Raw genomic sequence first — 23913 nt, 5'->3', positions numbered from 1 at the left:
CCTCACTGCGGGGACAGGTCCCTCACACATTGACCCTCACTGGGGGACGGGTCTCTCCCCCACACACACTGACCCTCACTGGGGACGGGTCCCACACACACTGACCCTCACTGGGGGACGGGTCCCCCCCACCACACACACACACTGACCCTCAATGGGGGACAGGTCCCCCCACACACACACACACTGACACTCAATGAGGGACAGGTTCCACACACACTGACCCTCACTGGGGATGGGTCCCTCCCACACACACACTGACCCTCACTGGGGGATGTGTCCCACACACTGACCCTCACCGGGGGACAGGTCCCCCCCCACACACACACTGACCCTCACTGGGGGACAGGTCCCTCCCACACACACACTGACCCTCACTGGGGGATGGGTCCCACCCCCATACACACTGACTCTCACTGGGGATGGGTCCTACACACACTGACCCTCACTGGGGTATGGGTCCCCCCCACACACACTGACCCTCACTGGGGACGGGTCCCCCTCACACACACACTGACCGTCACAGGGGGATGGGTCCCCAACCCCCCCCCCCACACACACACACACACACACACACACACACACACACACACTGACCTTCACTGGGGGATGGGTCCCCCACACACTGACCCACACTAGGGGATGGGTCCCCCCCACACACACACTGACCCTCAATGGGGGACAGGTCCCCCCACACACACACACACTGACACTCAATGAGGGACAGCTTCCACACACACTGACCCTCACTGGGGACGGGACCCTCCCTCACACACTGACCCTCACTGGGGATGGGTGTCCCCCCCACACACACACTGACCCTCACTGGGGCACAGGTCCCTCCCACACACACACTGACCATCACTGGGGACGAGTCCCACACACAGACACCCTCACCGGGGGATGGGTCCCCCCCCCACACACACTGACCATCACTGGGGGATGGGTCCCCCCCCCACACACACTGACTCACTGGGGAAGGGTCCCCCCCACACATACACTTACCCTCTCTGTGGGATGGGTCCCACACACACTGACTCACTGGGGAAGGGTCCCCCCCACACACACACTTACCCTCTCTGTGGGATGGGTCCCACACACACTGACCCTCACTGGGGGATGGGTCCCAACCCCACACACACTGACCCTCACTGGGGACGGGTCCCACACACAGACCCTCACTGGGGATGGGTCCCACACACACTGACCCTCACTGGGGTATGGGTCTTCCCCACACACACTGTCCCTCACTGGGGACGGGTCCCCCTCACACAAACACTGACCCTCACTGGGGGACGGGTCCCCAACCCCACACACACACACACACACACACACACACACACACACTGACCTTCACTGGGGGATGGGTCCCACACACACTGACCCACACTAGGGGACGGGTCCCCCCCACACACACACTGACCCTCAATGGGGGACAGGTCCCCCCACACACACACACTGACACTCAATGAGGGACAGCTTCCACACACACTGACCCTCACTGGGGACGGGTCCCTCCCTCACACACTGACCCCCACTGGGGATGGGTTCCCCCCCCCACACACACACTGACCCTCACCGGGGGACGGGTCCCCCACACACACACACTGACCCTCACTGGGGGACAGGTCCACCCCCACACACACTGACCCTCACTGCGGGACGGGTCCCCCCCACACACACACTGACCCTCACTGGGGACGGGTCCCACTTACATTGACCCTCACTGGAGGACGGGTTCCTCCCCCACACACACTGACCCTCACATGGGGACGGGCCCCACACGCAGTGACCCTCACAGTGGATTGGGTCCCACACACACACTGACCCTCACTGGGGGATGGGTCCCACACTCACTGACCCTCAGTGGGGGACGGGTCCCCCCCACACACACACTGACCCTCACTGGGGGACAGGTCCACCCCCACACACACTGACCCTCACTGCGGGACGGGTCCCCCCCCCCACACTCACACTGACCATCACTGGGGAACGGGTCCCCAACCCCACACACACTGACCCACACTGGGGACGGGTCCCACACACAGACCCTCACTAGGGGAAGGGTCCCCCTCCCACACACACTGACCCACACTGGGGACGGGTCCCACACACAGACCCTCACTAGGGACGGGTCCCACACACACTGACCCTCACTGGGGTATGGGTCCCCCCCCACACACACTGACCCTCACTGGGGACGGGTCCCCCTCACACACACACTGACCCTCACTGCGGGGACAGGTCCCACACACATTGACCCTCACTGGGGGACGGGTCCCCCCACAAATACACTGATTCTTACTGGGGGACGGGTTACACACACACTGACCATCACTGGGGACGAGTCCCACACACAGACACCCTCACCAGGGGACGGGTCCCCCCCCACACACACACTGACCCTCACTGCGGGATGGGTCCCCCCCACACACACTGTCCCTCACTGGGGACGGGTCCCACACACATTGACCCTCACTGGGGGATGGGTCCCTCCCCCACACACACTGACCCTCACTGGGGACGGGTTCTAACCCCACACACACACTGACCCTCACTGGGGACGGGTCCCACACACACACACTGACCCTCAATGGGGGACAGGTCGCCCCACACACACACACACACACTGACACTCAATGAGGGACAGGTTCCACACACACTGACCCTCACTGGGGACGGGTCCCTCCCACACACACACTGACCCTCACTGGGGGATGTGTCCCACACACACTGACCCTCCCTGGGGGATGGGTCCCCCCCACACACACACTGACCCACACTGGGGACGGGTCCCACACACAGACCCTCACTAGGGACGGGTCCCACACACACTGACCCTCACTGGGGTATGGGTCCCCCCCCACACACACTGACCCTCACTGGGGACGGGTCCCCCTCACACACACACTGACCCTCACTGTGGGGACAGGTCCCACACACATTGACCCTCACTGGGGGATGGGTCCCCCCACAAATACACTGATTCTTACTGGGGGACGGGTTACACACACACTGACCATCACTGGGGACGAGTCCCACACACAGACACCCTCACCAGGGGACGGGTCCCCCCCCCACACACACACTGACCCTCACTGGGGAATGGGTCCCCCCCACACACACTGTCCCTCACTGGGGACGGGTCCCACACACATTGACCCTCACTGGGGGACGGGTCCCTCCCCCACACACACTGACCCTCACTGGGGACGGGTTCTAACCCCACACACACACTGACCCTCACTGGGGACGGGTCCCACACACACACACTGACCCTCAATGGGGGACAGGTCGCCCCACACACACACACACACACACACACACACACTGACACTCAATGAGGGACAGGTTCCACACACACTGACCCTCACTGGGGACGGGTCCCTCCCACACACACACTGACCCTCACTGGGGGATGTGTCCCACACACACTGACCCTCCCTGGGGGATGTGTCCCCCCCACACACACACTGACCCTCACTGGGGACGGGTTCCACACACACTGACCTTCACTGGGGGACAGGTCCACCCCCACACAAACTGACCCTCACTGCGGGACGGGTCCCGCCCCACACACACACTGACCCTCACTGGGGATGGGTCCCACTTACATTGACCCTCACTTCGGGACGGGTTCCACCCCCACACACACTGACCCTCACAGGGGGACGGGCCCCACATGCAGTGACCCTCACTGGGGGATGGGTCCCACACACACTGACGATCACTGGGGGATGGGTCCCACCCCCACGCACACTGACCCTCACAGGTAGGGGAGCATCACAATCTGTACACACATTCCATTGGTCGCCTGATTTCACCGAGACCAAAGGAACAATTTCGATGCCAGGTGCTTCTTCTCGTCGGAGATTGAAGCGTCCGCCTTAATTTGGTGAACTGGGACTCCGGGGCGAGATTGTCTGAGTGAGGAGGCGGTTACTGAGCAGCCCCGAGGCAATATTTCGGAAGATGCTATCTCGCATGAGCTTGTTTATTAAAGTGAAACGTTTGCCTATGAATCAGCATGAATAGGGCTTCGTTTTTGACGAGGGCGTCGTCTTGAACCGTTAGTGAAACGGGATACATGTCCGCCTTTGCTCAGAGTGAAAACCGGTGCCGGATGCGATGCTCTTTACTTCAGCCGCCAAATCCTTGACTTCCTGAAGCAGGTTGAATGGAGATGTGGCGTGAAGGAGAGGGCTTAGCTTCGGCTCCAGGGTCGGTAACATTCGGGGGTGGGCTGGGACACTGGGAGACAGTTGTGAGGGTTAATGGTCAGTAAAGGCGCGGGGGCGAGAGGTCCGTACGGGCTGTACTTTATGGACCTCCTAATGCCTGCGTTCTGTTCAGAAGCGATCCGCTCGGGGATTGGGACAGAATGTCCGACAATCAGGAGTCTGATGCCGAGGAGTTATGGAACACCCTGGATAACTACAGGGCAAGACTCACCTCAGTGATCGAGCCCAGCCGGATTACACCCTACCTCCGCCAGTGCAAGGTCCTCAATCATGAAGACGAGGAACAGATCTTCAACGACCCCAACCTCGTCATCCGAAGGCGGAAAGTGGGTGAGTCCCGTGGGGGGAGGGCAGGAACCTGAAACCACCGCCCCCCCCCACCCCCAGGTCAGGTCATAATTTCCGTCCCCGCGAGAGGTGAGAGCCGATTCAGGCCATTTCCAGCTATGGTCAGCACTGTTTGTTGGATCGTGATTTTTTTTCTGTATATAAGTGAGCAAGGCGTAAAAGATTTTTATGAGCTGTAACTATTGAGAGGACTTGGTGAAGGGGCATCTCAGTCCGGGCAGTTAGGTCGGAGACTCACAAGACGTGAAGCCGTCATCATCTCCTGGACCTGACCTGGGTAATCCCTCTGCCTTGCTCTGTCTGTGTTTATGGTTGGCTTTAGGTCTGTATTTTGGCCAGATCCACATTTCATAAGTAACCTTTGTATCCAGGGTGAAAATCCCAGGAGGCATAACTTTAAGGTGCTGAGAATAACATTTGGATGTTAAGGCGGGTTTTTGACGGAGGGTGGCGGGCGCGTGGAACACGCCGGCACTGGTGGCGGTGGAGACGGATACATTAGGGACATTTAAGAGATAGAAGAATTTAAAAAAAACTACAGCACAATGCAGGTCCTTCGGCCCGCAATGCCACCACAGATAGGCACGTGGATTAAATAGAAATGGAAGCGGAGGAGGGGTCGTATTGACTTTGGAACAGGTTAAAGGGAGGACAGACACATCATTGTGGGTCGAAGGACATCCTGAATTATGAAAGTTGCTATTGAAATGTAAACAGCCTGTAGTCCAGGAGTGCTGTTTGAATCCGTAATCTGCTGATTTTGAATGGAGGGTCCTGTCGTTATCAGGAACCTAATGGGGGTAGAATGCCCCACTTAGGGCGGCACAGTAGAATAGAGGTAAGGGTAATATTATTAGAGCACCAGAGACCTGGGTTCAATTCATACTCTGCCTGTAAAGAGTTGATACATTCTGAGAAGGATCTAGTGCTTTCAGCCGTGTACAGATATCGAATTGAAGCGATGTTTCGATGACAAACTCCGCCATCTTCATCAGGAATGATGCCTGGGCATGTCTAGTCCGGTGGTATTTATACCCCCGTCATCCGTCCCTCCTGATTGTTTGGCCCTCATCCAATCAGTCTTGCGCTGTCTCACCTTCTTTACAATCGAATTCCAGTTCTTATTTAGAGCGAGATCCTCGTCTTCATTAAAGTTATTTCCCTCTAGTTTTATTTGCAAGCGCTAGGTTCCGCAGCCGCCGATTTCTCCGGGTAACCCGAACGGATACAGCTCCTGATGGGGATTTCCACCGTGCCGATGCAGTATACGCTACTCTGGATTCACAGGGAATCCTGTCAATGGTCATCTTTTACCCACCTAAGCTGTGATTGGAGCTTCATTACGGGTTTGTGGATGGTATTGATCCGGCCTTTCTTCAGGTTCCTGGTAACTGTCACTACTGCATGCCTTCGCTAAATTTCTGGATCGCCAGGAGCGGCGTTTATCGGCCAAATGGCAGAACATTGCATTTGCAATGGTAACAGGATTGACACCGACAGCACAGAGCTACTGTGCCGCGCCAGTGCCTTTTGAGAATGCCTAGTGAAGCAAGCCTTTGAAATAAAACCAGAGGAAAATAGTTTTAACCAAGACTAAGCTTTCGCTCTAAGTAAGAACTAGAATTCGATTGTAAACAAGGCAGAAACCTGACCGGATGAGGACTAACTAGTCCGGAGGGACGGACGACGGGGGTATAAATACCACCGGCCTAGACACGCCCGGGCATCATCCCCGATAAGATGGCGGAGTTTGTCATCGTAACACCGGTTATAATCAATACCTGTACTCGGCTGGAAGAGTTTATTCGTTTATACGTTCCCCTCGTGACCACGTGAGTTTCCTCCAGGTGCTTCGGTTTCCTCCCACGTTGCAAAGGCTAGTGGTTTAATGGGCAGTGTGGGCTGGTGGGTCGGAGGAGTCCGGTTACTGTACTGAATCATCAGATAAATAGAATTATCCAGGCCGATCGCAGCCTGCAGCGGGCATTCCAGTGGAGCCTAAGGACCTGTGTAGTACAACTAACCAATCCCCTCTTGTGTCTGCAGGCATGCTGCTCGACATTCTCCAGCGGACTGGCCGCAAGGGTTACATCGCCTTTCTGGAGAGCCTGGAGCTTTACTATCCCGACCTTTACAGGAAGATTACAGGAGAGGACCCCGCTCGCACTTTCTCCGTTATCCTAGGTGAAGAGTAAATACTCTATAACTTTGACCGCCTTCTGGTTTTGTACTTAATTAGGACTGAATTCTTATCTATCTATCTGTCTGTCTGTCTGTCTGTCTGTCTGTCTGTCTGTCTGTCTGTCTGTCTGTCTGTCTGTCTGTCTGTCTGTCTGTCTGTCTGTCTGTCTGTCCGTCCGTCCGTCCATCCATCCATCATAGTAACAAGTCCATCCAGCCCACTGTCTTTCATTCACACTGGAGTTCAGTCAATGTTGTTTCTTGAAGTTCATCACTCCCTGACCTAAACTTGCTCTAGGTCCATTAACTTCTCCAATGGAAATTTTTGATCCAGTATCAGGAACCTGCAGATGCTGGACATCTAGTAACCACAGTAAAGGTATGGAAAATGGAATATGGCCATCCCTGGACCTTAGCCTGTTTGTTGAGAAGCGAGGGAACAATGCAACTGGTCCAGTGCGCCTGGTATCAGGATCAGGATCATCTGTTTGGAGTGACAGGACCCACAGGGAAGAGGGTCTGTTTGTTGGCCATGGCTTAGTTGCTGACACCATGGACATAAACTCCACTTGAAAAACGTGAATAGAAACCATGGTTAATGCTCCCAAGTTCCTGGGGCATGATTTGAAGCACTACAGTGTTCTGTCCAACTTATGTCTCTGAACACCACTTAGCAGGCCAGGCAGCATCCAGGAAGAGAACACAGTCGACGTTTTGGGCTGAAACCCTTCAGCAGGACTGGTGAGGGGCTTTTGGTCCAAAACATCGACTGTATTCTTTTTCCATGGATGCTGCCTGGCCTGCTGAATTCCTCCAGCATTTTGTGTGTGTTGCTCAGATTTCCAGCATCTGCAGATTTTCTCTTTTTAGTCACTAACTTCATTGTTTTATATGGGACCATAGGGCACAGGAGCAGAATTAGGCCATTCATCCCATTGAGTCTGTTCCACTATTCCATCACAGCTAATTTATTACCCCCCTCAACCCCATTCACCTGCCTTCTCCCAGGATCCTTTGATACCCTGACCAATGAACCTCTGCTTGAAATATACCCAAAGGCCTGGCTTCCACAGCCATCTGTAGCAATGAACTCCATACATTTATCACTTTCTGCCTAAAAAACTGCTCTTTTCTCAAGGGATGCCCTTCTATCCCCTAGAACCCCCCCCCCCCCCAACTCCATTATATGGAAACTCCTGGCTGTAGCTGTTAGAGGTTTCATATGGGATCTTACTGTGTACAAAATGCATTGGTAGTTGTATTTGTCACATGCCACACCCTGACCAACACACCACAGCAAATTCATAGTATACATAAAGCTGATTCTTGATCTTTGATTTCCTATAATAGCAACAGTTTCAAAATTCATCGTTGGCTGTGAAGTAACTTTTCAGTTGTGCTAGTTTGTTGAGGGAATGTGTTGGTTGAGATGTGGATTGTTCTTTGGTTTGTTACGAGCAGGAATGCTTCTTTGTCGGATAAGTGTTTCTCTCGCCGTTGTTTCGCTTTAGAATGGCTGATATGGTAATTGTATTCATTTGTTAATCAATGGGGAATGTTATTGTGTCTTGTGATGCTGGGAACTTGGGGGAGGGGTTTTCGCGGGTTTTTGGTGTGAGGGGAGTCGGGAGGAAGACGCCGAGGAAGGAGGACGTGCGCTGGACTGCTCGTAAGACCACCCCAATACAATTACCATATCAGCCATTCTAAAGTGAAACAACGGCGAGAGAAACACTTATCCGACAAAGAAGCATTCCTGCTCGTAACAAACCAAAGAAGCCATTTTGAGTAACATACACAGGACATTGTACAGTGGATTGAGCATAGATCTGATGGATGGGTTGACAGCAGCCCTCACTGTGCAGTGACAAGGAGAATGAGATTGAGAATGGCTGCAGAGAGAAATAAAGTTCACGTCTGAATGATCTTTTCTCTGCGACAACCGCTCAGCCCTCTGCTGCAATGGACCTGTCAATAAGGAGGTGGCTGATGCTTGGGGTGGTTATCCAAGCTAGAAGACTGACCAGGGTCTCACTGCCTTTGCTTAGATGCTGGAGGGGAGTCGAGCCTGACCCAGCTGCTGATGGCCGAAGTGCAGAAGCAGCAGCAGGCGGTGATCCAGAGCAATCGGCGGGTTCAGGAGCTGACCGCCGAGCTGAAGAGCAAGGAGGACAACATCAGGCAGATGCAGGTGAAGCTGAGCGAGCTGCACAAGCACCAGGAGCGGTTTTGGAAGATGCGGGAGGAGCGCAACAACTACAGTGAGGAGCTGAGAATGTGCAAGGAGGAGAACTACAAATGGGCAAAGGACTTCGCAATGCAGAGTGAGGAGAAGAACAAGGCCATGATGAGGAACAGAGACCTGCAGCTGGAGGTGGGTGGAAACGTGAATCAGAGCCCATCCCCTCGCAGGATCCCACTGGAATCTTCTCTTCATTATCCATCCTGAATCAGAGCCCATCCCCTCCCAGATTCCCACTGGAACCTTCTCTTCATTATCCATCCTGAATCAGAGCCCATCCCCTCCCAGGTTCCCACTGGAACCTTCTCTTCATTATCCATCCTGAATCAGAGCCCATCCCCTCCCAGATTCCCACTGGAACCTTCTCTTCATTATTCATCCTGAATCAGAGCCCATCCCCTCCCAGATTCCCACTGGAACCTTCTCTTCATTATCCATCCTGAATCAGAGCCCATCCCCTCCCAGGTTCCCACTGGAACCTTCTCTTCATTATTCATCCTGAATCAGAGCCCATCCCCTTCTTGGCCTTGGGAAATTTGATTGCCTGTTTTCCGGTTTTGTACACATTTGTTTTCTCATCCGTATCTTAAGGAATCAAACCACTTCCCATTCACTCTTGTAACAAATGAACAAGCCCCTGTGTGCTTACTGCCCATGATCTCACTGGAGTTTTGGGCAGCAATGAAGGTCCCCCATTTCTGTCTGACCATACAGTTGCAAACAGATATAGAAGGATTCTTCTTTGCTGTTTCTGTAACAACTTTTGTTTTACCAGCCAGGGTTGTTAGCCCTGACTTGAAGCCCTGAACCTGGAGGACTGGTGGACCCCTCTTAGTCTGGCCTCTACCCTTTGACCTGTTTGGCATGCGTGACCCTACCACGAGTCAGGGCCCAAGTCCCCGACTCCAGCCAACTCAGCTCTCTGGGTCATTGAGTCATGCAAGCCTCCAAAACCTATGGCAAGGTTGTGGTCCTCTTGGAGGAAGCCCTTACTTATCTGCCCCTATATTTAGAATCCAACTTGACCCATTTCCTTCCCCATTAGTCCCATTGTACAGGTTCTCAATGACTAATCTCCTTCCCATCCCTGAGGCCAGAGCTTTTGCCATCAGAGGGCCGATTTGCAGGTGTAGCTAATGCTTTAGTTTCTGATGGTGACGGGTGAATCTGGACTGTGTGAACTAAATGCTGAGGCATTTTAAACCTTGCTCCAGATCGAGAAACTGAAGCACAGTCTAATGCTGGCGGAGGACGGGTACAAGGTGGAAAGGACTCACACCATTAAACTCCGGCACGCCATGGAGCAGAGACCAAAGCAGGAACTTATCTGGGAGCTCAGGCGTGAGAACGACCTACTGAAGGCAAAGTTGCAGGAGCTGGTCTGTCCTGTGCAGGTAATCACCACCTGGAATGAGAAAGGAGTTTCCTTTTCATTACCTTTCCTCCACATTTTGCTGTTTCATGTATTAAGGTGAAACAAGCTTGGGTTTGAGGAGACCTTTAGCCAGAGCCTCCAGGAGAGAAGCTGCTCTACTGCTCTAACAGAGCCACACGAGCAGGCTGGCCATGCCATTCGTGTCCCCAGTACCATTCTCCAAAGCTCATATCCTGGTCTGAGACCGAGGAAAAGACTCCAGGATGATCTCAAAGCTTCCTTGAAGAGATTTACTCACTCTTGGGAATCCCTGGCCAAGAAGGAGCATTTGGGAATGGTCTGTGAACCTTGAGCTTATGGTTTTGGCTTTAGTGGTTGGGAGCATTGACTGTGGAGTTCAGTGAGAGCTTGGGCCAGCTTGTACACAGCATCCCCAGTCTTTGGTTTCAAGTTTACCTCAGTGCCATGATCAGACCATGACATTTGGGAGATTTTCCCAGGAGAGGGGCTTCTTCTGGGCTTTCCATGTTCTCCAAGTCAAGTTCAACTTGATATCAGTGTCGACATGGAGCATTCTGCAAGTCTTCCTGGGCTGGGGAAGGCATTTGTGCTGGTATTGGTTCATTTCTGTCACATGATACTGTGAAAGGTTTGTCTTGCGTAATGTTTATACAGATCAAATCATCACGCAGTGCAGTGAACTAGAATAAGTAAGACAATAACAATAAGAATAAAGTGTAAAAGCGATTGAAACAGTGCAGTGCAGGTAAACAATGAAGTGTGAGATAATAACGAGGTAGATTGTGAGGCCAAGCATCCATCATATCATACGAGGGATCCTTTCAAGCGTCTGATTACAAAGGGAAAGAATCCATCATTGAGCCTGGTGGGACATGCTTTCAGGCATTTGTATCTTCTGCCTGATAGGAGAGGGGAGACAAGAGAATGTCCGGGGTGGGTCAGCTGCTTTACCGAGGCAGAATCCATGGAGGAGTGACCGGTTCCTGTGGTGTGCTGAGCTGTGTCCACAACCCTCTGCAGAGCAGTTGCCACACGAAGCAGCATCTTCAGAGCTGGGGCTCAAGTTCAAATTTGTCTTTTTACGGGAGTGGACCTTGTCTTTGCCCGGGTATCTTAGAACATAGAACACAGAACAGTACAGCACGTTACAGGCTTTTCGGCCCACAATGTTGTGCTGACCCTCAAACCCTGCCTCCCATATAACCCCCCACCTTAAATTCCTCCATATACCTGTCTAGTAGTCTCTTAAACTTCAGAACATTCTGCAAAAGCCATCTCTTCCTTCAACTTCACAGCCACCTTGAGGTGCTGCCACTGACCTGGAAATCCAGTTCAAAGCAGAAGACAAATGAAACAATCTGGAAGTTGAATATAAAACCAGAAATACTCAGCCGGTCAGACAGTAAACCTGTCCTTCTTCAGTTGCTGGTGTGTAAAGACTCCTGTTTTCCCACTCTTCTAGTTCTGTTCTGTTGATGAGTCCTCAACCTGAACTGTTTGCTCTGTTTCTCTCCCATGAGTGCTGTCCGGTCTTCTGAATGTTTGTATAGGTTACTGCGAGTTCCAATTGGACATGGTGACTGGACGTCAAGCCGTGCCTCATGTCCCAAGCTGGAAATGACACTTGGTACATAGAGGTAGTTTGTAATTAATGAGGCTCTGTAGTTTCAGAGTGCCTCCTGGACATTTTACAGTCATGATTGTCTGTCCTTTGCAGAGTTTGTGCCAAAGAGTTCCACTTAAGCTGATTTCAGTGTGCTTCAACTTAATTGTGTTATAACAGATTTGACAGATTATAAACATACAACACACTTAACTTACACAAAGCTAATCTGCAGCAGACATCAGGAAACCTAATCTGCTTTTATTTAACTGTTGCACAAATTAAAGGCTGACGATGTCGATAAAAGTAAGATATACATCCAGATTCTGGAAGATGACCGGAGGACGGCACTGGAAGAACATCAAGAATTTGTCAACAGCATTTACAGTTTACGTAAAGAGCTTCAGGATGTGGCAGAGTTACGAGACAAGGTAGGATTTTATCTCCCCTGTTTCCTGCTTTCCAAAGCTTGGCAGCACTGTCAAGGATAGTGTTTAATTCCCTTCATCTTGGGAAGGCAGTTTGGATCCCCTGTCCATAGCCCCAAGGCTCAGCTTACACTCCCATCATAATGCAGTCATTTGGTAGAGGTCAATTCACTGAAGGCTCTGCAGATAGGAAGTTAATCTTTTCATCTATGGGAGCCATCAACTAGACACTACTACATTCAGTAAGAATCAGGTCCAGCAGATCACGAACCTTTAGGTCAGGATAGGAGGAGGCGATGAGGGGGTGATCTCTGTTTCAGCTGTACTGGAGTTAGACGGGTATGGGGTGACTGTCAATGTGTGTGCTGACAACATCTTTTCACAGCTTCCTCTTCCCTTTACGCAGGGAGATTCGTCAACTGGCATCCAGCTTTGAGATGCATTTTGTTCCAGTAAAAATTAGAAAATCAAAGTCATGATATCAGTCCTTGAAATTTTCCACCATGTCCATTCTACTCCCTGTCTCAAAGGACCAGATCTTTTGCAACTGATAACACTGAGTTGATTTTTCAGTCCCCTGGCTTCCCTTTTAACAACAACCCTTGCTGAGACACCCATAACTTACTTTGTCAGCACAGCTCTCTCATTCCATCTGTAGACTTGATTGTCCTTCATGTTGACCATTAACCAACTATATTGACCATAACAGCCCAAGTGCCATTGACCAACAATGATGACCATATCAACCAGAGTGCCATTTCCCAACTATATTGACCATATCAACCCAAGTGCCATTGACCAACAATGATGACCATATCAACCCAAGTGCCATTGCCCAACAATGATGACCATATCAACCCAAGAGCTGTTGACCAATAATGATGACCATATCAACCCAAGTGCCATTGACCAACAATGATCACCATATCAACCCAAGTGCCATTGCCCAACAATGATGACGATATCAGCACAAGTGCAATTGACAAAAAATGATGACGATATTAACCCAAGTGCCGTTGACCAACAATGATGACCATATCAACCCAAGTGCCATTGACCAACAATGATGATCATATCAACCCGTGCCATTGAACAACAATGATGACCATATCAACCCAAGTGCATTGCCCAACAATAATGACCATATCAACCCAAGTGCATTGCCCAACAATGATGACCATATCAATCCAAGTGCCATTGCCCAACAATGATGACCATATCATTCCAAGTGCCATTGCGCAATTGTATTGACCATATCAACACAACTGCCATTGCCCTACAATGATGACCATATCAACCCAAGTGCCATTGCACAACAATGCTGACCATATCAACACAAGTGCCATTGACCAACAATGTTGACCATATCAACCCAAGTGCCATTCACCAACAATAATGAATATATCAACACAAGTGCCATTGAAAAACAATGTTGACCATAACAACCCAAGTGCCATTGCCCAACAATGATCACCATATCAACACAAGTGCCATTGACCAACACCGATGACCATATCAACCCAAGTGCCATTGCGCAACTATATTGACCATATCAACCCAAGTTCCATTGCCCAACTATATTGACCATATCAACCCGTCCCATTGACCAACAATGATGACCATATCAACCCAAGAGCTGTTGACCAATAATGATGACCATATCAACCTAAGTGCCATTGACCAACAATGATGACCATATCAACCTAACTGCCGTTGCCCAACCATAATGACCATATCAACCCAAGTGCCACTGCCCAACAATGATGACCATATCAACTCAAATGCCATTGCCCATATTGACCATATCAACCCAAGTGCCATTGAACAAAAATGATGACCATATCAACCCAAGTGCAATTGCCCAACAATGATGAATATATCAACCTAACTGCCGTTGCCCAACTATAATGACCATATCAACCCAAGTGCCATTGCCCAACAATGATGACCATATCAACCTAAATGCCATTGCCCATATTGACCATATGAACCCAAGTGCCATTGCCCAACAATGATGACCCTATCAACCCAAGTGCCATTGACCAACAATGATGAACATATCAACCCAAGTGCCATTGACCAACAATGATAACCATATCAACCCAAGTATCATTCACAAACAATAATGACTATATCAACCCAAGTGCCATTGACCAACAATGTTGACCATATCAACCCAAGTGCCATTGACCAACAGTGATGACCATATCAAGCCAAATGACATTGCCCAACCATATTTACCATATCAACCCAAGTGCCATTGCCCAACAATAATGACCATATCAACCCAAGTACATTGCCCAACAATGATGACCATATCAATCCAAGTGCCATTGCCCAACAATGATGACCATATCATTCCAAGTGCCATTGCGCAATTATATTGACCATATCAACAGTGCCATTGACCAACAATAATGATTATATCAACCCAAGTGCCATTGACCAACAATAACGACCATATCCACCCAAGTGCCAGTGACCAACAATGATGACCATATCAACCCAAGTGCCATTGACCAACAATGATGACCATATTATTTCAAGTGCCATTGCCCAATTATATTGACCATATCAACAAAGTGCCATTGACCAACAATAATGACCATATCATCCCAAGTGCCAGTGACCAACAATGATGACCATATCAACCCAAGTACATTGCCCAACAATGATGACCATATCAATCCAAGTGCCATTGCCCAACAATGATGACCATATCAACCCAAGTACGTTGCCCAACAATGATGACCATATCATTTCAAGTGCCATTGCCCAATTATATTGACCATATCAACAAAGTGCCATTGACCAACAATAATGACCATATCTTCCCAAGTGCCAGTGACCAACAATGATGACCATATCAACCCAAGTACATTGCCCAACAATGATGACCATATCAACCCAAGTGCAAGTGACCAACAATGATGACCATATCAACCCAAGTGCCATTGACCAACTATGTTGACCATATCAACCCAAGTGCCATTGCCCAACTATATTGACCATATCAACCCAAGTGCCATTGACCAACAATGCTAGCCACATCAACTCAAGTGCGATTGACCAACAATGATGACCATATCAACCGCAAGAGCTGTTGACCAATAATGATGACCATATCAGCCCAAGTGCCGTTGACAAACAATGATGACCATATCAACCCAAGTGCCATTCACCAACTATGATGACCATATCAACCCAAGTGCCATTGCACAACAATGATAACCATATCAATCCAAGTGCCATTGCCCAACTATAATGATCATATCAACCAAGTCCCTTTGACCAACAATAATGACCATATCAACCGACATGACATTGACCAACAATGCTGACCATATCAACCCAAGTGCCATTGCCCAAATATATTGACCATATCAACACAAGTGCCAGTGACCAACAATGATGACCATATCAACCCAAGTGCCATTGCCCAACAATGATGACCATATCAATCCAAGTGCCATTGCCCAACTATATTGATCATATCAATCAAGTGTCTTTGATCAACAATAATGACCATATCAATCCAAGTGTCATTGCCCAACTATATTAATCATATCAATCAAGTGTCTTTGATCAACAATAATGACCATATCAATCCAAGTGCCATTGCCCAACTATATTAATCATATCAATCAAGTGTCTTTGATCGACAATAATGACCATATCAACCAACATGCCATTGACCAACAATGCTGACCATATCAACACAAGTGCCATTGACCAACAATGTTGACCATATCAACCCAAGTGTCATTCACCAGCAATAATGAATATATCAACACAAGTGCCATTGAAAAACAATGTTGACCATATCAACCCAAGTGCCATTGCCCAACAATGATGACCATATCAACACAAGTGCCATTGACCAACACCGATGACCATATCAACCCAAGTGCCATTGCGCAACTATATTGACCATATCAACTCATGTCCCATTGACCAACAATGATGACCATATCAACCCAAGAGCTGTTGACCAATATTGATGACCATATCAGCCCGTGCCGTTGACCACCAATGATGACCATATCAACCCAAGTGCTATTGACCAACAATAATGACCATATCAACCCAACTGCCATTGCCCAACAATGATGACCATATCAACTCAAATGCCATTGCCCATATTGACCATTTCAACCCAAGTGCCATTGAACAAAAATGATGACCATATCAACCCAAGTGCCATTGCCCAACAATGATGACCATATCACTCCAAGTGCCATTGCCCAACTATATTGATGATATCAACCATGTGCCTTTGATCAACAATAATGACCATATCAACCGACATGACATTGACCAACAATGCTGACAATGTCAACCCAAGTGCCATTGCCCAGCTATATTGACCATATCAACACAAGTGCCATTGACTAACAATAATGACCATATCATCCCAAGTGCCAGTGACCAACAATGATGACCATATCAACCCAAGTGCCATTGACCAACTATGTTGACCATATCAACCCAAGTGCCATTGCCCAACTATATTGACCATATCAAAGCAAGTGCCATTGACCAACAATGTTGACCATATCAACCCAAGTGTCATTCACCAGCAATAATGACCATATCAATCCAAGTGCCATTGCCCAACAATGATGACCATATCAACCCAAGTACATTGCCCAACAATGATGACCATATAAATCCAAGTTCCATTGCCCAACAATGATGACCATATCATTCCAAGTGCCATTGCGCAATTATATTGACCATATCAACAAAGTGCCATTGACCAACAATAATGATTATATCAACCCAAGTGCCATTGACCAACAATAACGGCCATATCAACCCAAGTACCATTGACCAACTATGTTGACCATATCAACCCAAGTGCCATTGCCCAACTATATTGACCATATCAACCCAAGTGCCATTGACAAACAATGCTAACCACATCAACTCAAATGCGATTGCCCAACAATGATGACCATATCAACCGCAAGAGCAGTTGACCAATAATGATGACCAGATCAGCCCAAGTGCCGTTGACCAACAATGATGACCATATCAATCCAAGTGCCATTGCCCAACTATGATGACCATATCAACCAAGTGCCTTTGACCAACAATAATGACCATATCAACCGACATGACATTGACCAACAATGCTGACCATATCAACCCAAGTGCCATTGCCCAAATATATTGACCATATCAACACAAGTGCCAGTGACCAACAATGATGACCATATCAACCCAAGAGCTGTTGACCAATAATGATGACCATATCAGCCCAAGTGCCGTTGACCAACAGTGATGACCATATCAACCCAAGGGCCATTGACCAACAATGATGACCATATCAAGCCAAGTGCCATTGCCCAACTATATTGACCATCTCAACCCAAGTGCCATTGACCAACAATGATGACCATATCAACCCAAGAGCTGTTGACCAATAATGATGACCATATCAGCCCAAGTGCCGTTGACCAACAGTGATGACCATATCAACCCAAGTGCCATTCACCAACCATGATGACCATATCAACCCAACTGCCTTTGCCCTACAATGATGAGCATATCAACCCAAGTGCCATTGCCCAACAATGATGACCATATCAATCCAAGTGCCATTGCCCAACTATATTGATCATATCAATCAAGTGTCTTTGATCAACAATAATGACCATATCAACCAACATGCCATTGACCAACAATGCTGACCATATCAACACAAGTGCCATTGACCAACAATGTTGACCGTATCAACCCAAGTGTCATTCACCAGCAATAATGAATATATCAACACAAGTGCCATTGAAAAACAATGTTGACCATATCAACCCAAGTGCCATTGCCCAACAATGATGACCATATCAACACAAGTGCCATTGACCAACACCGATGACCATATCAACCCAAGTGCCATTGCGCAACTATATTGACCATATCAACCCAGGTCCCATTGACCAACAAAGATGACCATATCAACCCAAGAGCTGTTGACCAATAATGATGACCATATCAGCCCAAGTGCCGTTGACCACCAATGATGACCATATCAACCCAAGTGCCATTGACCAACAATAATGACCATATCAACCCAAGTGCAATTGCCCAACAATGATGACCATATGAACCTAACTGCCGTTGCCCAACCATAATGACCATATCAACCCAACTGCCATTGCCCAACAATGATGACCATATCAACTCAAATGCCATTGACCAACAATGATGATCATATCAACCCGTGCCATTGAACAACAATGATGACCATATCAACCCAAGTGCATTGCCCAACAATAATGACCATATCAACCCAAGTGCATTGCCCAACAATGATGACCATATCAATCCAAGTGCCATTGCCCAACAATGATGACCATATCATTCCAAGTGCCATTGCGCAATTGTATTGACCATATCAACACAACTGCCATTGCCCTACAATGATGACCATATCAACCCAAGTGCCATTGCACAACAATGCTGACCATATCAACACAAGTGCCATTGACCAACAATGTTGACCATATCAACCCAAGTGCCATTCACCAACAATAATGAATATATCAACACAAGTGCCATTGAAAAACAATGTTGACCATAACAACCCAAGTGCCATTGCCCAACAATGATCACCATATCAACACAAGTGCCATTGACCAACACCGATGACCATATCAACCCAAGTGCCATTGCGCAACTATATTGACCATATCAACCCAAGTTCCATTGCCCAACTATATTGACCATATCAACCCGTCCCATTGACCAACAATGATGACCATATCAACCCAAGAGCTGTTGACCAATAATGATGACCATATCAACCTAAGTGCCATTGACCAACAATGATGACCATATCAACCTAACTGCCGTTGCCCAACCATAATGACCATATCAACCCAAGTGCCACTGCCCAACAATGATGACCATATCAACTCAAATGCCATTGCCCATATTGACCATATCAACCCAAGTGCCATTGAACAAAAATGATGACCATATCAACCCAAGTGCAATTGCCCAACAATGATGAATATATCAACCTAACTGCCGTTGCCCAACTATAATGACCATATCAACCCAAGTGCCATTGCCCAACAATGATGACCATATCAACCTAAATGCCATTGCCCATATTGACCATATGAACCCAAGTGCCATTGCCCAACAATGATGACCCTATCAACCCAAGTGCCATTGACCAACAATGATGAACATATCAACCCAAGTGCCATTGACCAACAATGATAACCATATCAACCCAAGTATCATTCACAAACAATAATGACTATATCAACCCAAGTGCCATTGACCAACAATGTTGACCATATCAACCCAAGTGCCATTGACCAACAGTGATGACCATATCAAGCCAAATGACATTGCCCAACCATATTTACCATATCAACCCAAGTGCCATTGGCCAACAATAATGACCATATCAACCCAAGTACATTGCCCAACAATGATGACCATATCAATCCAAGTGCCATTGCCCAACAATGATGACCATATCATTCCAAGTGCCATTGCGCAATTATATTGACCATATCAACAGTGCCATTGACCAACAATAATGATTATATCAACCCAAGTGCCATTGACCAACAATAACGACCATATCCACCCAAGTGCCAGTGACCAACAATGATGACCATATCAACCCAAGTGCCATTGACCAACAATGATGACCATATCATTTCAAGTGCCATTGCCCAATTATATTGACCATATCAACAAAGTGCCATTGACCAACAATAATGACCATATCATCCCAAGTGCCAGTGACCAACAATGATGACCATATCAACCCAAGTACATTGCCCAACAATGATGACCATATCAATCCAAGTGCCATTGCCCAACAATGATGACCATATCAACCCAAGTACGTTGCCCAACAATGATGACCATATCATTTCAAGTGCCATTGCCCAATTATATTGACCATATCAACAAAGTGCCATTGACCAACAATAATGACCATATCTTCCCAAGTGCCAGTGACCAACAATGATGACCATATCAACCCAAGTACATTGCCCAACAATGATGACCATATCAACCCAAGTGCAAGTGACCAACAATGATGACCATATCAACCCAAGTGCCATTGACCAACTATGTTGACCATATCAACCCAAGTGCCATTGCCCAACTATATTGACCATATCAACCCAAGTGCCATTGACCAACAATGCTAGCCACATCAACTCAAGTGCGATTGACCAACAATGATGACCATATCAACCGCAAGAGCTGTTGACCAATAATGATGACCATATCAGCCCAAGTGCCGTTGACAAACAATGATGACCATATCAACCCAAGTGCCATTCACCAACTATGATGACCATATCAACCCAAGTGCCATTGCACAACAATGATAACCATATCAATCCAAGTGCCATTGCCCAACTATAATGATCATATCAACCAAGTCCCTTTGACCAACAATAATGACCATATCAACCGACATGACATTGACCAACAATGCTGACCATATCAACCCAAGTGCCATTGCCCAAATATATTGACCATATCAACACAAGTGCCAGTGACCAACAATGATGACCATATCAACCCAAGTGCCATTGCCCAACAATGATGACCATATCAATCCAAGTGCCATTGCCCAACTATATTGATCATATCAATCAAGTGTCTTTGATCAACAATAATGACCATATCAATCCAAGTGTCATTGCCCAACTATATTAATCATATCAATCAAGTGTCTTTGATCAACAATAATGACCATATCAATCCAAGTGCCATTGCCCAACTATATTAATCATATCAATCAAGTGTCTTTGATCGACAATAATGACCATATCAACCAACATGCCATTGACCAACAATGCTGACCATATCAACACAAGTGCCATTGACCAACAATGTTGACCATATCAACCCAAGTGTCATTCACCAGCAATAATGAATATATCAACACAAGTGCCATTGAAAAACAATGTTGACCATATCAACCCAAGTGCCATTGCCCAACAATGATGACCATATCAACACAAGTGCCATTGACCAACACCGATGACCATATCAACCCAAGTGCCATTGCGCAACTATATTGACCATATCAACTCATGTCCCATTGACCAACAATGATGACCATATCAACCCAAGAGCTGTTGACCAATATTGATGACCATATCAGCCCGTGCCGTTGACCACCAATGATGACCATATCAACCCAAGTGCTATTGACCAACAATAATGACCATATCAACCCAACTGCCATTGCCCAACAATGATGACCATATCAACTCAAATGCCATTGCCCATATTGACCATTTCAACCCAAGTGCCATTGAACAAAAATGATGACCATATCAACCCAAGTGCCATTGCCCAACAATGATGACCATATCACTCCAAGTGCCATTGCCCAACTATATTGATGATATCAACCATGTGCCTTTGATCAACAATAATGACCATATCAACCGACATGACATTGACCAACAATGCTGACAATGTCAACCCAAGTGCCATTGCCCAGCTATATTGACCATATCAACACAAGTGCCATTGACTAACAATAATGACCATATCATCCCAAGTGCCAGTGACCAACAATGATGACCATATCAACCCAAGTGCCATTGACCAACTATGTTGACCATATCAACCCAAGTGCCATTGCCCAACTATATTGACCATATCAAAGCAAGTGCCATTGACCAACAATGTTGACCATATCAACCCAAGTGTCATTCACCAGCAATAATGACCATATCAATCCAAGTGCCATTGCCCAACAATGATGACCATATCAACCCAAGTACATTGCCCAACAATGATGACCATATAAATCCAAGTTCCATTGCCCAACAATGATGACCATATCATTCCAAGTGCCATTGCGCAATTATATTGACCATATCAACAAAGTGCCATTGACCAACAATAATGATTATATCAACCCAAGTGCCATTGACCAACAATAACGGCCATATCAACCCAAGTACCATTGACCAACTATGTTGACCATATCAACCCAAGTGCCATTGCCCAACTATATTGACCATATCAACCCAAGTGCCATTGACAAACAATGCTAACCACATCAACTCAAATGCGATTGCCCAACAATGATGACCATATCAACCGCAAGAGCAGTTGACCAATAATGATGACCAGATCAGCCCAAGTGCCGTTGACCAACAATGACGACCATATCAATCCAAGTGCCATTGCCCAACTATGATGACCATATCAACCAAGTGCATTTGACCAACAATAATGACCATATCAACCGACATGACATTGACCAACAATGCTGACCATATCAACCCAAGTGCCATTGCCCAAATATATTGACCATATCAACACAAGTGCCAGTGACCAACAATGATGACCATATCAACCCAAGAGCTGTTGACCAATAATGATGACCATATCAGCCCAAGTGCCGTTGACCAACAGTGATGACCATATCAACCCAAGGGCCATTGACCAACAATGATGACCATATCAAGCCAAGTGCCATTGCCCAACTATATTGACCATCTCAACCCAAGTGCCATTGACCAACAATGATGACCATATCAACCCAAGAGCTGTTGACCAATAATGATGACCATATCAGCCCAAGTGCCGTTGACCAACAGTGATGACCATATCAACCCAAGTGCCATTCACCAACCATGATGACCATATCAACCCAACTGCCTTTGCCCTACAATGATGAGCATATCAACCCAAGTGCCATTGCCCAACAATGATGACCATATCAATCCAAGTGCCATTGCCCAACTATATTGATCATATCAATCAAGTGTCTTTGATCAACAATAATGACCATATCAACCAACATGCCATTGACCAACAATGCTGACCATATCAACACAAGTGCCATTGACCAACAATGTTGACCGTATCAACCCAAGTGTCATTCACCAGCAATAATGAATATATCAACACAAGTGCCATTGAAAAACAATGTTGACCATATCAACCCAAGTGCCATTGCCCAACAATGATGACCATATCAACACAAGTGCCATTGACCAACACCGATGACCATATCAACCCAAGTGCCATTGCGCAACTATATTGACCATATCAACCCAGGTCCCATTGACCAACAAAGATGACCATATCAACCCAAGAGCTGTTGACCAATAATGATGACCATATCAGCCCAAGTGCCGTTGACCACCAATGATGACCATATCAACCCAAGTGCCATTGACCAACAATAATGACCATATCAACCCAAGTGCAATTGCCCAACAATGATGACCATATGAACCTAACTGCCGTTGCCCAACCATAATGACCATATCAACCCAACTGCCATTGCCCAACAATGATGACCATATCAACTCAAATGCCATTGACCAACAATGATGATCATATCAACCCGTGCCATTGAACAACAATGATGACCATATCAACCCAAGTGCATTGCCCAACAATAATGACCATATCAACCCAAGTGCATTGCCCAACAATGATGACCATATCAA

At 47.5% G+C, this 23913-nt stretch overlaps 1 protein-coding gene across 5 annotated transcripts in view; it reads left to right on the top strand.

Moving 5' to 3' along the window:
* Positions 1-23913, top strand: part of card9 (caspase recruitment domain family, member 9) — a 201883-nt gene that overhangs the window by 5837 nt on the left and 172133 nt on the right. For 3 of the 5 annotated variants that reach the window (XM_059943784.1, XM_059943785.1, XM_059943787.1), the window contains exons 2-6: positions 4354-4571; positions 6636-6773; positions 8819-9144; positions 10227-10406; positions 12299-12442. In XM_059943784.1, the coding sequence (XP_059799767.1) occupies positions 4382-4571; positions 6636-6773; positions 8819-9144; positions 10227-10406; positions 12299-12442 (978 nt within the window). In that variant the 5' untranslated portion in view covers positions 4354-4381. The remainder of the gene's footprint in view (positions 1-4353; positions 4572-6635; positions 6774-8818; positions 9145-10226; positions 10407-12298; positions 12443-23913) is intronic. The other 2 variants (XM_059943786.1, XM_059943788.1) reach the window with 1 other exon arrangement.

The sequence above is a fragment of the Hypanus sabinus genome, chromosome 18 (genome assembly GCF_030144855.1).
Source record: "Hypanus sabinus isolate sHypSab1 chromosome 18, sHypSab1.hap1, whole genome shotgun sequence".
In the NCBI taxonomy this organism is placed as follows: domain Eukaryota; kingdom Metazoa; phylum Chordata; class Chondrichthyes; order Myliobatiformes; family Dasyatidae; genus Hypanus; species Hypanus sabinus.
The sequence above is the reverse complement of the archived record's forward strand: the minus strand, read 5'-3'. Positions and strand labels throughout refer to the sequence as shown.